Source organism: Camelina sativa, chromosome 7 (genome assembly GCF_000633955.1).
Source record: "Camelina sativa cultivar DH55 chromosome 7, Cs, whole genome shotgun sequence".
NCBI lineage: Eukaryota > Viridiplantae > Streptophyta > Magnoliopsida > Brassicales > Brassicaceae > Camelina > Camelina sativa.
In genome coordinates, this window is record NC_025691.1 from 19,324,508 (window position 1) to 19,339,558 (window position 15,051).

Here is a 15,051-nt window from a genome sequence, read left to right on the forward strand (position 1 = left end):
CTCGATAAGAAGATGATGTCAACTACGATACAAGCCATCAAGATATCAAAGCAACTAGGCAATGTCATTTTCTATGACTTGAATCTCCCTTTACCGTTATGGCAATCCAGCGAAGAAACCAAGTCGTTCATACAGGAAGTGTGGAATCTTGCAGACATAATTGAAATCACAAAACAGGAACTGGAATTCTTATGTGGAATCGAGCCAACTGAAGAGTTCGATACAAAAAACAATGACATCAGTAAGTTTGTCCATTATCCGCTGGAAACTGTGGAACAGCTTTGGCATGAAAATCTCAAGGTCTTGTTTGTGACCAATGGCACTTCTAAGATCCATTACTACACCAAAGAGCACAATGGTGCTGTTTCCGGAATGGAGGATCCTCCCATTACTCCTTTTACAAGGGATATGTCAGCATCTGGAGATGGCATAGTTGCAGGTATAATTTGCAGTCTCTTTTTTTTTTTTTTGTTTCAGTAGCATTCGGAAAATTATGCTTGGCGATTAACTGAACTACGTTCTGTTGCAGGTCTAATAAGAATGCTTACGGTTCAGCCAGATCTTATGAACAACAAAGGTTACCTGGAACGCACAGCTAGATATGCAATTGAGTGTGGGGTTGTTGATCAATGGTTGCAGGCACAAACCCGTGGATATCCTCCAAAGGATGACATGGAAGAAGTAGATGATGATGATGAAGAAGATGAAGTGGAATCAGATCCAGACGGTATAAGGTCAATAACAGAGAGGGAATACCGAACCTCAAAGCCCTATGATGAACCAGATGGTCCATACGTAATGAAACCGGTAGAAGAAAGGGAATACAAGAAGTTAGAGCTTGTTGGTTCAATGTTTGAAGATGGTAGTTTATGATATTCATAAGATTTAATATTGTTCTGTTAGTCAGATTTTTTCCCTGTTCACATCTTACAACGTCTTAGTAGTGTGAATTTTTGTCATTTGTTTTATTACCTTCACTTACCATCTCAACTAATACAAAATATCACTCATCTAGACCATTATATTAAACGCAACCTAGTGTAAACTAGTGAGCTTAGAGACGATATGTTTACAAGGGATAGGAAAAAAAAATATCCAGAAACAGAAATGTGAAACCCTCAGTGACAATGAACTTCCTTTGCTAGCAACTCTACTTCTACTCCAACTTAACTAATCTAGGTAGAGACTTATCTTCCTGTGAGCTGTGAAAGGCAGTGTGATTCTCAGGTCCTTTTGTTTCCGGCTCAACGGTCTGCCTTTGCTTTCGGGATCTCTGTTCTCCCTTACATCTGCTAATTTCCAGACACATTTATCAGATTCTGCATCTATAGACTCCAAGAGAAACACCGCACTCTTTACTGCTGTCCTCGAGTTTGTTTCCTCTACATAGCTTACTGTCATTGCCATCTTAAATCGTGGCAAGTCTTCTGGGACTCTCAGCAGCCTCTCTGCTCCTGGAGATGACACCTTCACAGAAACAAACCAACACGGAAACAAATTTTACAACAAAATGACCCGAGCAAATCGTTGATTTATGGGGGGAAAGACTCTTTCTTATACCTCAAGGGCTAGATCCTCTGGGACAACGTTTGCAGCCCCAGCATCATCTAGTCTTTTCTTGAATTCTCGACTAAATTCTTCAAGCTCATCCATGGTAGGACATCCATATCTTTTTTTACAAGAAACAAAAGAAGTAGCTTTCTTTAGTTTCTGAAACGTAATGCTTTCACAATGGTTTTGATGTAGAAAGGGTGAACAAGAATCTTACTCATTTGAGAGTTTGTCTAGTCTGACGTATATATATCCACGGGGTGAAGTTTTGAAAGCAAACAATTCCAAATCTTTCTCAGACTGCTTCAAAACTTCTGCAGCAATAGAGAGAGCTCTTTCACCCCATGGCACACCTCGAAGAACAACTCCACCACCATCTCCTCCATCGCCAAGCTGTTAAAACAGAAAGAAAAAACAAAAAAACTAGCTCAAGAGAATCTAAGAATCTCATGAGTGGCTTATTAGTGATGAGAAAACATAGCAGAGAGATACCTGTGATTCAACTCCCTCTTCTTCTTCTTCTTCCCAATCTTCTATGACCTCTACATCATCAGTTGTTTTATCTGCCAATTGGATTTGGAAGCAGGTGTTATGAGACCAACAATATATTATGACCTTTAGGAGATACCAGCTTCTATGGAATCAATCGTTGGGCCACAGAAGTGAGCAACATAAAGAAGATACATTTAGGCTGGAGACATTTTAACAAACACCTTCTAGACACGAGAAACGCAAAATACAATGACCAGTTGCATAAAGACTGTAAACAAACCCTAAAACCCAGATCATATAGACGCAGTGAAAGGTTTAATCTTACATTCAAAAGTGTCTTCTTCGCCGTCATTACTACCGGCGGTTTTCGGCGGTCGACCTGTAGCTGGAGAAGGAGACGAAGACGACGAAGAAGAAAACGTAGAGACCGAAGAAGAGAAGGGAAAAGAGCGAGGAAGAAAGAGATTGGTCGTCTTTGGAAAAAGTAAGGAAGAAGAAAAGGAACTAACGGAGAAGCAAGTCGCCGGTGAGGTAAAACGGCGAGAAGCTCGAAGTCGAAACAAAGCAGCTACAATCAGACTTTGGTATCTCGCCATGCTTCTTCTTACAGATACGACGGCCACACAGACACGCGAGGTTGTAATAAATTTTATTTCAACTGTAAGGGATTCTATTTATAGGAGTGTTTATAACTCAATTACACAAAGCCTGTTTCCATTTTTCTCTCATTCAATATTCTAGCAATTGTGCTAAGAAGATACAAAATTGATTGTATTAAACGAAAAAGAAGAAGAAAAAATCTTGTTGAGACTTGAGACAAACCTATACTAATACAAGAGTAGCACCAGATGTACAAACAACTTTTACAGGCGGAGAATTGTGCGAAGAGTATCGCAGAGATTCTGTATCGTTTGCTGCTCCTGAGTTGCTTGCAGTTCCTGCAGCGGCATTTCTTCGTAACACCTGTGGATCAGCACAATGGGTTTTTAGGTTTTTAGTAAGACGTAATAAAAAAAAAAAAACATTAAGCTCGTTTGTTATTTTATCTGACACGTACGCTCTGTGGTATGCTAAAACTTGTGCAAGGTTCATCAGAGAAGAGCTTGTAGTCAGTCTTTGGTATACGCTTGGAGGAAGAGGCATCTGCATCCATTTCATACTCCACAGATTATTAAAACATTATGATTCAATTTTACACAGAGCTCAAGAGAGTGATCAGGAAAGAGAGATAGAGTTTAGACCTCGTTTTGTCCACGTCGGCCCTTTTTGGATTGCGGATCAGAAGTGAAGAGCTCCTGAAGTGCTTCAACGGCTACAGTTCCATTCCCATCTTGTTGCATGCCTCCAATCATGTTCTCTGATAAGAGTGCAATCGGGGATATATCTGTTGCTCTCAAGAATGGTATCGGTACCGTGTTTCCAGCTGCGTAAATAGACCATAGCTGCAGGAACGAAGATAGATTTTAACCATGCAATGGCATCGAGTCATTGACTAGACTGTAGTTTGTAGCATAAATACAGCACAAAACTAACTAACCTTATCTTGCAATGCAAAAGCTTTCCTGCCAACAGTTTCACTTGCATCACTGCCTCCTACTGTATGTGTTCCAGATATATTATTCAGCTTGGTTTTATGCTCATGAGATGAACTTGCTTGCTTGCTCTGTGAAGTTGAATCTTCAACTGGAACATTGGTAACAAGAAGATTTTTTTTGTCGTGGCTCCTAGCAACCAATAAATATCAGGTTAAATTATACTCAAGAAGCAAGTTCATCATCAGATACTGATTGTTATATATTACATCCATATATCTTTCTTTCCAATAAATTGGATGTTACTGACAGAAATATAAGCGCCTGTTAGGTATAAGTGGATATGCCCCCGATAAAGTTAACGCAAAGGTGTCTGAGATATACCATGAGTCAGGTAATTCTTCTCCTGGGAATCCGCCAGAAACACCTTCAACCTGAGACGATGAAGATTCCTTCTCTCTGACAAGTTGAGATCTGGAGTCACTCTCGTCTGTCTCATCCTCACCATGAACAATCATAGTTCCAAAGTCACCACCTGAAAACAAGCCAATGCGAACTTTAAGTTACATGCTTTTTGGAAACCATGATGGAAGAAAATATACAACAGCATATGCATATCCAAGCTATGTGCTAACAAGGCTGCAGAAATAAACCACCAAATATCATCCCCAAAGGTTGCAATACAACAAAAATATGAACCGCCGAGGAAACGCACTCAAAAATTCTAAAGATGGCTCGAAAAGGCAGATTGCTCAACTTATATCTTGCAAAATAACAGCCTAAGGCTCACAGAACATCCTCGAGGAGCGTAGTAGCCTTAATATCAGCCAACAACAACACACCCTTTAGTGGTTACTTCTGTGAAAGTATGCTATATAGACACAGATAGTACTGCATGTAATACTTGCCTTCTCCAGATACATACTGCCGATTCAGGGTGCTGGTTAAAGGTGCTTCGGTGGAATTTTGAGGAGGTTTAGCTGGAACAGTAATTCCAAACTCTTCACTTGATTTTGGACCCAGTGTTGACTGTTACAAAACTTTAGACAATGATTAACTTGCAGAGATATTAGAAAAGAAGATAGGGGTAACTAAGAGGTGACAGTTAAGGAAATACAACACATACAGAGTCGTCTGAAGGTGCGACAACATTTTGCGCTTGAAGAGCCATGGAAGCTCTGATTTGTCTTGACTTCTCAATCTTTGGCGACATTGCAGAAGCCCCAGTTTTACATCTCTCAACAAATTTGTGCTGAATTTAAATCCAAAGAGTAAATGGCATCAGAAGAACAGAACTTAAAAACACTAAATTGCATGCCAGCTATGAAAGTGATGGTAATTCTGACAACTAAAGCTGAAGATATCCTAATATTAACAAGAGAGAGTCACAGTTCGCTGAAAAGAAAGAATAAGGAAAAAAGAGAGTATCGAGATACACATACTAACTATATCTGGCATAAAGGCAAAAGACTATCATAGTTTACCTTAAGCATCTCAGCTGCAGTTGGGCGAAGACGTGGTTCCTTTGTAAGGCATTTTGCAACAAAATCATGGAAGACCAGGGACCTGCAGAGGGTAGTAACCAACAGTCGAATGTGCCATAAGATATTTGCCCAGATCTTTTTAACGAAAATTGCATTACTATGTTTCTGAGAGCTTATAGGTCAATGCTTTTGTAAAAACGTATGCTGCCAGGCACATATATAAAATTTATTTGTGAATGCTAGAAGTATTATTAGACCCATGAGATAAAATAGTTCTGTAGCTAAAGAAAGCACTGTATGTTACTTATTGTGTGTATTACTTTACATAGTTTGATGAAGTGACTACAAGGATATATACATCACAATACAAGGTACTGACTACGCTTGGATGATTTGAAAATTTCTCCTCTGCCTTAATGATAGTTAATGTAATATTCTAAAGAGGTTGAAGACATACCATTTTTCTTTATCCTCAAGCATTGGAGCTGGCTCGATGGATATCATAAACAAAACCTAGCAAAGACGGATGTCCGAAATGAGATATTAAATCATCGCAATATGAGATTAAAGGCCATCAAATAAGCAAACAAGCGAATTTTCACTCTTTTTCACCTAATTTTTCACCACTAACCAATCAAGACCTTTCAGAAGTATTTCAAGACCTCCATTTTCTAGCCTAAAAACTCTTATGTTTATGAAAAAATTCATACCATGTCTATGCAGATTTGGTTCCATTTCAATCTATAGGACCAACTTAACAGCACCAAGCTGCTTGACATTGCTTTCAAAACAGACTGAACCAAACGGCTTACAACTAAAGTAAACGAACTGTATGAGTCAACCACATTTACAAAAACCCTTAAAATGAAGTCAAACTCGAACCAATGTGCAACAAACTGTTCTAGGTTTGGATTCAAGATCAGATTCACTTCATTTCAGTTTTCCAAACAGAGAAGAAAACAAAACCAGAAGAAAAGAAAAAAGCAGGACTGTATAGTTTGCCCATCCTAAACTCAATAACGTATCCGATGACTTGGAAACATAATAACAAAAGCAAGATGGCTTAATATAACAACCCTCATCGGATGAACTGCTGATCTTGGAGGAAGCCCCTGTAAACAACACAACTAAATGTCAGAAGACAACCATTGGATGATTAAGAATAAAATATGAAAGAAGTGACTTAAGTGATGTGAGAGTGTTAATAAAAATGTACAAGAAGTTGGTTGAACCATTTGCATTAACTTATTTTGTTGCACAATTTTCGGAAGAAAGTGCTAAACTGCCAACTACAACATAATTTTAGTCCTACGAAAAGTATTCCCATATTACCTCTGCCATCTCAATTGCTGAAACACCAAGAGCCCATACATCCACCTGTAGTAAAGAGTCCAAATTTCATCAAGATGTAAACAGGATTTATCGAATCTACTCTCTAGAAAACTAGTGCAGTCGTAGATTCTAACTGGCTATATTTCAGACACTGGTATCCTCTAAAAATAGGATCCGGCAGAACTAGTTTGCACAACCATTTTAGTAAAACCTTCAGTACTTTCTTCAAGAGATGTAATGTATAATACGTGAAGCGTAAATTCAGCAAAAGATATGTAAGGTACCATTACATCAGACCATATAATCTTTAGTTTTTAAATTAATTGATAAACTTTAGGGAGTTTATCAGAACCAATTATTGTCAAATAGAACACTTACCTTCCCATCATAACGATTTTCCTGAATAACCTCCGGGGCCATCCAGTGTGGAGTCCCAATGAACTTCAAACAAGACAAAACGTTACAGAATCCCACCATCAGGCACAAAATATCTCCTCAGCTTCAATTAGCCAATTGATAAAAGACAGCTTGATGAATTAACCATAGCAATCTTTATTCATTTAAGTGTTTACCGTGTTTCGCTTGGACATAGTCCGCGTAAGTTGAGCTGCAACCCCAAAGTCACCTGAAAAGATCAAGGTAGAGAACTTTGGAATCAACATGCAGCTGTAAGCAGTAAAAAAAATTAATTAAAAACCGATAAAGCAAGGCAAGATTCCAAGCTTGAAAATATAAAAGCCAACATGTGTAATAGAATAATTCACAAGTAAGTGCCACTCTTCAAGCAGGTGGATAGATAATTCCTTAAGATAACTTACCCAACTTGACCTCTCCTTGTTCGGTCAACAAGATATTTCCACCCTTTATATCTCTATGGACTTTGTATATTGAGTGCAAGTATGCAAGGCCCTACAAACAGAATAATTAGGCCTATAACATGTTGAAGCAAAGGAGCGCAAGCAAATATGGCAGCATAAAATACAGGAAGCAGACATCATTTTTCTTCCCCGTGATTATGGGCTTTAAGCAATTCTATAAAGTGAAAAGAGGTTACAGATTGTGGATACCTTCAACGCCTCCCGACATATATATGCTATCTGATACTCCTCCAACGCCTCCTCGGTAACATTCATAAGATCAGCAACACTTCCACCTCCACAATACTCCATCACTATCTGTCAGAAGACAGAAATTAGTACCTAGAGAGAGATCGAATACATAAACTAAACTAAAATATATAAAAGAAGAAAGCAAATTGATTCCAAATAGTAAGAGACGCTATATCTAACAAAGAGAATTAAGCTATGGCCACAATACTCACCCAAAGATAATCTTCTCCCTGGTAACTCCCAAGGTAACGGACAACATTTGGATGGTTACACTGCTGCAACATCTCAATTTCTCCCCGGATCTCTTCATAGCCCTCCTCCTATTAAAATTATAACTTGAATCACATATAGATTACTTTAGCAACTATGACATTCTAACAAACCCTGAGGAAAAGTTTTTAATACCCCTTCGGTAAGTGATATGACTTTCACCGCAACAATCTCCGACGTTTTCAAATCTCTTGCCTTGTAGACAGATCCATATGATCCTTTCCCTGCCAAAATCCATATCCATATTGAAACAAATACTGAAATCATATTGATCATAGCTACATAATGGAGCTAATACAATAGAGACAAACAACAAAATCAACTCAAGATAGGCTAATTTACCAAGTTCATTGAGGAATTCGTATTTGGTGGTTGGATCTTCTCTAGTAATGCTATCAGGAAGAGACGTGGTTGACATCTTACTGTTCTGCTGCTGCATTTTCCGATTATCTTCACCTTGAAGCTTAGAAGAAGAAGAGGAAGGATCCGATTTCCGAGTCTTACCACCAAAATTTGACTTCTGCATACTCGCCACAGCTCTTCCCATAGTTGACATATCAATCTCCTTCTCTTTACTCTTTCCCTTTTTAGCCTTAGGTTTCACAACAAACGTACCGTAGTCTCCGTCATCTTCATCGTCATCATCATCATCTTCTTCTTCCTCCTCCTCTTCCTCATCGGAAGATTCCTCATCTCCGCCTCTCCTCCTAGGACTAACTCCAATTCGCGGATTAGACGAATACGGACTGTTCTTACTACGACTACTACTCCGATCTGTTTTCACAATCATCGTACCGAAATCTCCGGTTTCATCACCGTCGTCTTCATCGTAATCGAGCGAGGCGCCGCCTCCGAAATCTTTGGGAAGACGCTTGAGAAGAGGAGGAAGCATAGAATCGTCTTCATCATCTTCATCACCTCCTCCTCCGTCACTATCGCCTTTGTAAACCATCGTTGCGTATAAATCAACATTCTCGTCTTCCTCAGGTTTGGATTTGCGTTTGTCTCGATCTCCACCTTGGTCAGAATCGGAGTCGGAGTGGACTACGAAAGTTGAGTATATGTCCGGTTTAGGCTCCGGTTTCCGGCTCCGACGAGATCTCGGCGAGTTATTATGATCCATCTATGGCTCTTCTTAACCGTCGTCGCCGGGTAGAGAGAGCTCTCAGGCCAAAGTAAAAGGCTCGTAGTTAAAAAAAAATAATAAACTCATTGATGGAAAAAAAAATTAAAAAATTGTGAGATAGGCCAACTAGTGGCTTTTTTTTTGTTTTTTCCCCTTGCAAGCTGGAATATTAATGCTCTCTTTGATAATTTCACATTGTGAAATTTTTACTGTTCTTTACCGCAACAATTTAAGATTTACCAATCAAAAGCCCTTCAGTTGCAAGGATTAGGATACAAGAGTATTCTTTACTCTCCATTTTTTTTTTAACATTGATTTGAAGATTTTATGAATCAATTGTGAAATTAAGAACAAGTAGAACTGAGACAGATTTGTTATTGTTTGAAATAGAACCATACAAGATTTCGAAGCACATTTGTATACTAAACTAAGATATCATAGATTAATTATTTTTTGCAAGGGAACAAGAGGTTCCACAAGAATGACATAAAAGAGACTTGGGATAAAGTAACATATAGTGACCAAGGTTTGGCCTCAGGTACTGCTAGTTGCTACCACCACCGAAGAGGTAATCCAAAGACGAGCCACCTCCTGGAGCAGAATGAACCTTGGTCGATGGCCGGTCCTGCAAAAAAAAAATCAAAACATGCTTTAGTACCTAACCATAAATCTTTAGACAGTCTACTTTGTCATCACAAATCCTTATATATATGTATTGTTACAGTATCAGTCACACAAAGAAAGAGATCTATATACCGTGATGAAGTTTCCTGTGTTCTGTCCTTCTGAGCGCATGTAATTGTTTGAGGAGTTGCTATTGAGACCAGCAGGCACTTGTTTGGTGCTATCAACAGTCTTTGGAGCAGCGGCTTGAGGAGGTGGAGCAGGAGCAGATATTTGAGTTTCAGCTGGAGCTTTGTTAACGGCTACTGGCTTTGGAGCTTCTCCACTACCAAAAAGATACCCCAAAGAACTCTGCCCTCCACCTGCACTAACTCCACGACCCATTCTATCTCTCTCTTGCTTTCTCAATTGTACTTCGCTAATATGAATCTGGAATCAGCATAGCATATTTTATACAACAAAAACAGAATAATTGAGCAGTCATTCAATTCCGAGATTACTACACAAACCTAAACAGAACGTATCATATATTACAAGTTTCCAAATCTACCAAAAAACTATCAAATCATACTTGACTGGTGAAAGGTTCTGTAAAACAAAAGTTCACATCTACTACAAGGCAACAAATGCAATACGAAACACCAATCTAGTTTACCTGATCAGCAAGGTGATTGGAGAAGAAGCGAGAAGAAAGAGCCAATGAGAGAAAGCAAGAAGCCTGTGGAATTGTGATTTATAGACACACACAAGAAAAAGATCTCATGTAAATAAAGGTAATGCTTAGCTGGCACGTCACTTCAACAGAACAACTATCACTATATACACCGTTGTCGTTTTGTAACTTTAAACCTTTTTCTAGTGTAATCCAAATATTAATTTCACTTTCTCCTAATCTTTTTGCATTAATTTAATCAAAATTTTCATAATGCATTACTTACTGTTTGATAAAAAGTTACAAATAATGAGAAAAAAAGACCGGTACGGTTCATATCTCTCCAAAAATATAAAAGCAAATCCGACAATCTCTAAAGTTTACAGGATCCTATGTCCGGTACGGTTTTACAGAACCGGTAACAAAGATTCATGAAGATTTCTTGGACGGTAACTGAGAAATCTCGACGAGTATTCGGTTCAAAGACTGAGGACGAGAGAAGAAAGGTGCGTGATCAGAGCCTTTGAGGTGAAAAACTTGTTCAGGAGGGTTTGATTTGATCATTGCTTCTTGGAGAGAAACCGGTACAGCGTAATCATCCTCCATGGTTTTGATGTAGAACCGCCGGATTGAACCGTAGTTTTTCTCCGACACGTGAAGCTTTTCTAGCACCGGTGCGAACGGGATTGATCTCATGGATACCGACGCTAATGCAACGTCCTATATATAGTAAAATAGATAACAAGTCGGGTTAAGTTTAACCGAGTTGTACCGGTTCAGCTTTTAATTTAGCCTTATGTGTGCGTGATTGTGAATTTTGTACCTTTGGGGGGCTCTGATTAAAGAAAAAGTCTCGAAGCAATGATCTATCAAAATCAACAGCTGTTGGAGGGTTCTTTTTGCCGTTGGCGTACAAGAATATATGGACTTGTTCCATCAGATCATTATTTGAGTCAGGCTGCAATTAAATCAAGGAAATGGTTGCAATTAGATTAGGTAGATAAGACATTATTTGCACAATGATGTGGGTGGCCATAAGAATTACACAATTTGTTTTTAAAATACTCTGCAAAATTAAAATGTTATGAAGACAAGAAAAAACCTGTTGATTAAAGAGATCAAGAATGCTTTGTGCATTAGCCAACATAGCAGCAGAGATGAAAACAGCCTTAGAGATCTTAGAAGGGTACATCTCCATTGCATAAGACATACAAGCCCCTCCAAAATCATGCCCCACTAATATCACCTGCACATCAATTCTTAAATTTGTTAGTAAATTAATAACATCTATGGTATTGGTATCTGTTAGAAAACGTTATGATTATGTGAAAATGAGACCTTCTCGGTGGGTTTGAGGGTGTCGAAGAAGTGGAGGAGGGGTTTGGCATACTGAGCGAGGCTAGTGATGTTGTTGGTATCGAAAGAACTAACACCAGAACCGGTCAAGTCAACGGCGTCGACTTGGAAGCCATGTTTCTCTAAGAGCGTTATGGTTTTGTACCAACACCATGCTCCAAATCCTCCTCCATGAACCAGCACGAACCGCTTTGTCTCCGCTCCTTCAACCTTTAGCTCCTGGTTCCATTTATTTTTCATATAATATCATTAGCATGCTGCATCATTAACATGAGTATAGGTGTAGACCATCTCAACAGAAAATTTGGATAAAACAAAAGATTATAGCAATTAACACAAAATATATTTAGTGACAATTTCGATTATATATATAAGAAAATTGAGAATCACAAAACATTTAACAAAATGTCATTTTATTTATTTTCCATCAGTTATGTTTTTTTTTTGCGTTATTTACTTCAATTACTCAAATGAATCTATAGGAACTAGCCGGTTCGATTCTGACCGGTTTGATAAATGGAAAAATATAGAGGCATGAAAGTGCTTGCCTTGTCTAGAAGCTGATTGGGTTTAAGAACAGGATCGGTGCTTGACCTCTGCCTATTGCTAGAACTTCTAACGAATCCACAAGTGGATTTTTTAGGAGTCAAGACGCCGGAAACAGAACCTACGGATGCGGCTACCGCTGCAGAAGGTGGCTGAGTGTAAACGACGGAGGTGGAGCGTCGGAAAGGAGGAGCAGAGTTGCTGTTACGAGGCGTTTGGCTAAAGAGTATATTTGTGGCGGCTAAGGTTTGTTCTTGAATAAGGGAGTCTTTCTCATGGTGGTCATGGTGATGCTCTTGATGGTGTCTTTCTCTAACCTTCTTCTTTGTCTTGATCCCTCCTTTCTTGGACGTTGATGAAGTTGACGTGGAGGATCCGGAGCAAGAGAGAGATGGTAGTAATGTCCGGCGTCGGAAAGATGGTATTAGAGACAGCCTCCTCACGTGTTTCTCTGAGCTAGTACCGTTGACAGCGGAGCTTGGTTTCTTCTGGTTCGGATCTTGTTCTTGCGATATGCATCTTAAAGAGTTTCCCATTTTTTATTTTTGTTTTTTCCTGAGTAATGTGTATACTGTATACACGTTTGTATGTGTGTGTTTTATATATATGCAGCATGTTCGTGCTTGCATGTGTATTTGTTTTGATTTTATGATGGGTGAAAATGAAGAGTTGAGACCCTCACGTTGTGAAGCTGTAGTTAAATGTAAACCCTGTTTGATCGTGATAGTTTTGACACTTAAGTTTTCTTGAGACCCACGAATACGTAACTTAGGAGAATTGATTGTGGTTTAAAGTTTAGATAACTAATAGTTTTGAATATTGTATTACAAAAGTAATGGAAATTGATTGCTTAGACAGTTGGAGACGGAAGGAAGAGGGAGGAACATGGGAGGGCACTTTCTTTGAGCATTTTGCTCCTTTGACTTACACAAAAGTTATGTTTTTTTTTTGTCTGCTATTTTTTTCACAATGATAGAGCAGATCCTCGTATTCTTGTTTATATATAGTTGATTGAATAGTTATAAGCCGAAATCTATACGTTTATGATATAGCTCCTCTTAATCCAGAATTGAATTCTTTAGAAGGGGGTAAATCTCACCACTAGTTCAATACTAAGTTGGTTCTTTGTATCTTATTTTGTCTCCCGCTCCACTAGATAGAGATCTACTCCCTTGATCAATTTCGCTCGGTTTGATCATAACATATTTATCAGTGTTAGTTAAGTAAATTACTATGTAATATCCATCCATGATCTTGTCCACCAAGCAACTAGTAACTCAACTAAATCCATATTAATAGAGGTTTTAGAGATTCAATTTGCTATACCAATTATACATTGAATATGTGAGTCACATGACTTGGTTTAGTTTCCATTAATCATAGCAGGTCGAACCTTTTACTAGATGACCAAGTACACTACAACTTTACGGCTAGACTAACGATCGTACTATGCATAAATGGTCGAAATATTATATATCTAATTTACGGCCGCAAGCACAAGCTTGTTCTAGTTGTACTCTTGACCGGCTCTGCCATTAATCATTCTTTAAGCTGGATAACGTTCATTTCTCAACAAAACCTTTTCATATTTCACCTGTCTCGAAAATTTTAAGCTCGTCCACTAAATAGTTGATATTATTTTCCTTTCTAATACATTAGATGGCTCCCTTTATGTTCGTCTAATTGTGTAACCTTCTCATTTTGTTGCCTTCGACAACTATGAAAATAACCTCCAAAAAATATACCTCTTTATCTATACTAGTATTTTTGTAGCAGTTTTTGCTCAAAAATACTTTTTGGAAAGTTTTTGCATTTAATACATTGACTTTAATATTAATTACCAAAAATTTCAAAATTAATTATAGGTAAGATTTTAAAAAGTAAGGAAATCTGTATACCTCATTTAAACATAAATATATGATTCTCTTTCATTTTTATTTGAACTTTTTTAAATTATCTTGAATTATTCTATAATACATTTAGTTACTAAAAATTGTGATTTTTTCTTGCATATGATGTAATAATTTTTTTTTAAAACAGACATATACTACTCAAAAGATGAATAAAAAAAATACAGATACAATATTCCACATCGCCTAAAAAATTGGACAATAGTTCAGAGTCATACTATAAAAAAGACCAAAATGATTCAGAATACAAATGAGTAGAAAGCTTAATTTATCAGGTATTCAAACTTAAAAACCTTTTATTTGGTTTATTCCAGTTTTTTATTTTAAATATTTTTAAAAAGTTAAATATTATAAATATGTAAAACTTTTAAAATATAAATATTATAAATATTTATATTTTATAAAACGTATAAATATTTATATTTTTAGAAAGTTAAACTTATAATATATTAATAATATTTAAAAGTTTATGAAGTTTCAAATATTATAAATATTTAAACTTTATAAGAAGTTTAAATATTATAAATATTTCAACTTTTAAAAAAGTTAGAAGACCTTTAAAATATTAGTAATATATTTAAACTTTTACGAAACTTTAAATATGAGAAATACTCAACCGTTTTAAGAATTCTAAGTATTATAAATATTTAAACTTTATAAGAAGAGTCAATTTTATAAAATGTAAATGGTTACAATCTTAATAAATAACATATCAACTCAATCTAATATTTATCATACAAAATATTAAATATTAAAAATTAAGATGATATAGTACAAGTTAAAAGATCTCGGGACGGGGTTATATAGCGAGACGGATTTTGTCGATATTTATATAAGTTGAAAGTATNGGGGTAAAACATCATTTCATTATTTTGTTAACACTATTGGTATTAGAGAAAAGATATATCTAATTAAATTGATTAAATAAATATTATGTAAAAAATAAATTATATTACGGTATTATATGGTTTAAACTATAAAATTAACAATTATTATATAAGTATTTAACCAATAAATACAACTTATAATTTAAAGGTTTTAATTATAAATAATTTGCCCGCGGTGTA

General features: G+C 36.9%; 5 protein-coding genes across 9 annotated transcripts in view; 1 reads left to right on the forward strand and 4 right to left on the reverse strand.

Moving 5' to 3' along the window:
• Positions 1 to 973, forward strand: part of LOC104701545 (fructokinase-like 2, chloroplastic) — a 4,551-nt gene extending 3,578 nt beyond the window's left edge. For 2 of the 3 annotated variants that reach the window (XM_010417246.2, XM_010417250.2), the window contains exon 5: positions 530 to 973. In XM_010417246.2, the coding sequence (XP_010415548.1) occupies positions 530 to 873 (344 nt within the window). In that variant the 3' untranslated portion in view covers positions 874 to 973. Of the gene's footprint in view, positions 1 to 12; positions 440 to 529 lie in introns of all 3 variants that reach the window. The other variant, XM_010417249.2, reaches the window with a different exon arrangement.
• LOC104701546 lies at positions 987 to 2,667 on the reverse strand. Its single transcript, XM_010417251.2, has 5 exons — positions 2,369 to 2,667; positions 2,044 to 2,114; positions 1,769 to 1,944; positions 1,561 to 1,669; positions 987 to 1,467 (listed from the first exon to the last, which is right to left on the reverse strand). Exons 1-5 carry the CDS (start codon positions 2,637 to 2,639, stop codon positions 1,171 to 1,173), a joined length of 924 nt encoding a protein of 307 aa, XP_010415553.1. The 5' UTR covers positions 2,640 to 2,667; the 3' UTR covers positions 987 to 1,170.
• On the reverse strand, positions 2,753 to 8,893 carry LOC104701547 (serine/threonine-protein kinase PAK 1-like). Its single transcript, XM_010417252.2, has 18 exons — positions 8,113 to 8,893; positions 7,906 to 7,994; positions 7,713 to 7,820; positions 7,459 to 7,566; positions 7,210 to 7,300; positions 6,964 to 7,016; positions 6,770 to 6,832; positions 6,392 to 6,436; positions 6,136 to 6,171; positions 5,517 to 5,572; positions 5,060 to 5,141; positions 4,702 to 4,827; positions 4,484 to 4,604; positions 3,960 to 4,110; positions 3,581 to 3,767; positions 3,285 to 3,485; positions 3,101 to 3,186; positions 2,753 to 3,006 (listed from the first exon to the last, which is right to left on the reverse strand). The coding sequence occupies exons 1-18, from the start codon at positions 8,891 to 8,893 to the stop codon at positions 2,907 to 2,909; spliced, it is 2,484 nt and encodes an 827-aa protein (XP_010415554.1). The 3' UTR covers positions 2,753 to 2,906.
• On the reverse strand, positions 9,241 to 10,268 carry LOC104701548 (protein SPIRAL1-like 2). 3 transcript variants are annotated; one of them, XM_010417253.2, is made up of 3 exons: positions 10,176 to 10,268; positions 9,653 to 9,949; positions 9,241 to 9,521 (listed from the first exon to the last, which is right to left on the reverse strand). In XM_010417253.2, exons 2-3 carry the CDS (start codon positions 9,902 to 9,904, stop codon positions 9,441 to 9,443), a joined length of 333 nt encoding a protein of 110 aa, XP_010415555.1. In that variant the 5' UTR covers positions 9,905 to 9,949; positions 10,176 to 10,268; the 3' UTR covers positions 9,241 to 9,440. The 3 variants fall into 3 exon arrangements, with proteins under 3 accessions (XP_010415555.1, XP_010415557.1, XP_010415556.1); XM_010417255.2 differs by having other exon boundaries at positions 9,653 to 9,933; positions 10,176 to 10,251; XM_010417254.2 differs by having other exon boundaries at positions 9,653 to 9,938; positions 10,176 to 10,251.
• LOC104701549 (putative methylesterase 15, chloroplastic) lies at positions 10,318 to 12,628 on the reverse strand. Its single transcript, XM_010417256.2, has 5 exons — positions 12,077 to 12,628; positions 11,511 to 11,747; positions 11,275 to 11,418; positions 10,996 to 11,130; positions 10,318 to 10,892 (listed from the first exon to the last, which is right to left on the reverse strand). Exons 1-5 carry the CDS (start codon positions 12,608 to 12,610, stop codon positions 10,602 to 10,604), a joined length of 1,341 nt encoding a protein of 446 aa, XP_010415558.1. The 5' UTR covers positions 12,611 to 12,628; the 3' UTR covers positions 10,318 to 10,601.

Excerpts from the sequence above, each read along its gene's own strand:
- LOC104701546 (XM_010417251.2), bottom strand. The coding sequence starts at position 2,639 with ATGGCGAGATACCAAAGTCTGATTGTAGCTGCTTTGTTTCGACTTCGA. Across the intron at positions 1,670-1,768 it reads CTAGACAAACTCTCAAATGA|ATATGGATGTCCTACCATGG; the intron begins GTAAGATTCTTG and ends TTGTAAAAAAAG. Across the intron at positions 1,468-1,560 it reads CAGAGGATCTAGCCCTTGAG|GTGTCATCTCCAGGAGCAGA; the intron begins GTATAAGAAAGA and ends GTTTCTGTGAAG.
- LOC104701549 (XM_010417256.2), bottom strand. The coding sequence starts at position 12,610 with ATGGGAAACTCTTTAAGATGCATATCGCAAGAACAAGATCCGAACCAG. Across the intron at positions 11,748-12,076 it reads CCAATCAGCTTCTAGACAAG|GAGCTAAAGGTTGAAGGAGC; the intron begins GCAAGCACTTTC and ends AAATGGAACCAG. Across the intron at positions 11,131-11,274 it reads TTGATCTCTTTAATCAACAG|CCTGACTCAAATAATGATCT; the intron begins GTTTTTTCTTGT and ends ATTTAATTGCAG.
- LOC104701547 (XM_010417252.2), bottom strand. The coding sequence starts at position 8,893 with ATGGATCATAATAACTCGCCGAGATCTCGTCGGAGCCGGAAACCGGAG. Across the intron at positions 7,301-7,458 it reads TATGTCGGGAGGCGTTGAAG|GGCCTTGCATACTTGCACTC; the intron begins GTATCCACAATC and ends TTCTGTTTGTAG. Across the intron at positions 3,007-3,100 it reads GTTTTAGCATACCACAGAGC|GTGTTACGAAGAAATGCCGC; the intron begins GTACGTGTCAGA and ends GCTGATCCACAG.
- LOC104701548 (XM_010417253.2), bottom strand. The coding sequence starts at position 9,904 with ATGGGTCGTGGAGTTAGTGCAGGTGGAGGGCAGAGTTCTTTGGGGTAT. Across the intron at positions 9,522-9,652 it reads ACACAGGAAACTTCATCACG|GACCGGCCATCGACCAAGGT; the intron begins GTATATAGATCT and ends TTTTTTTTGCAG.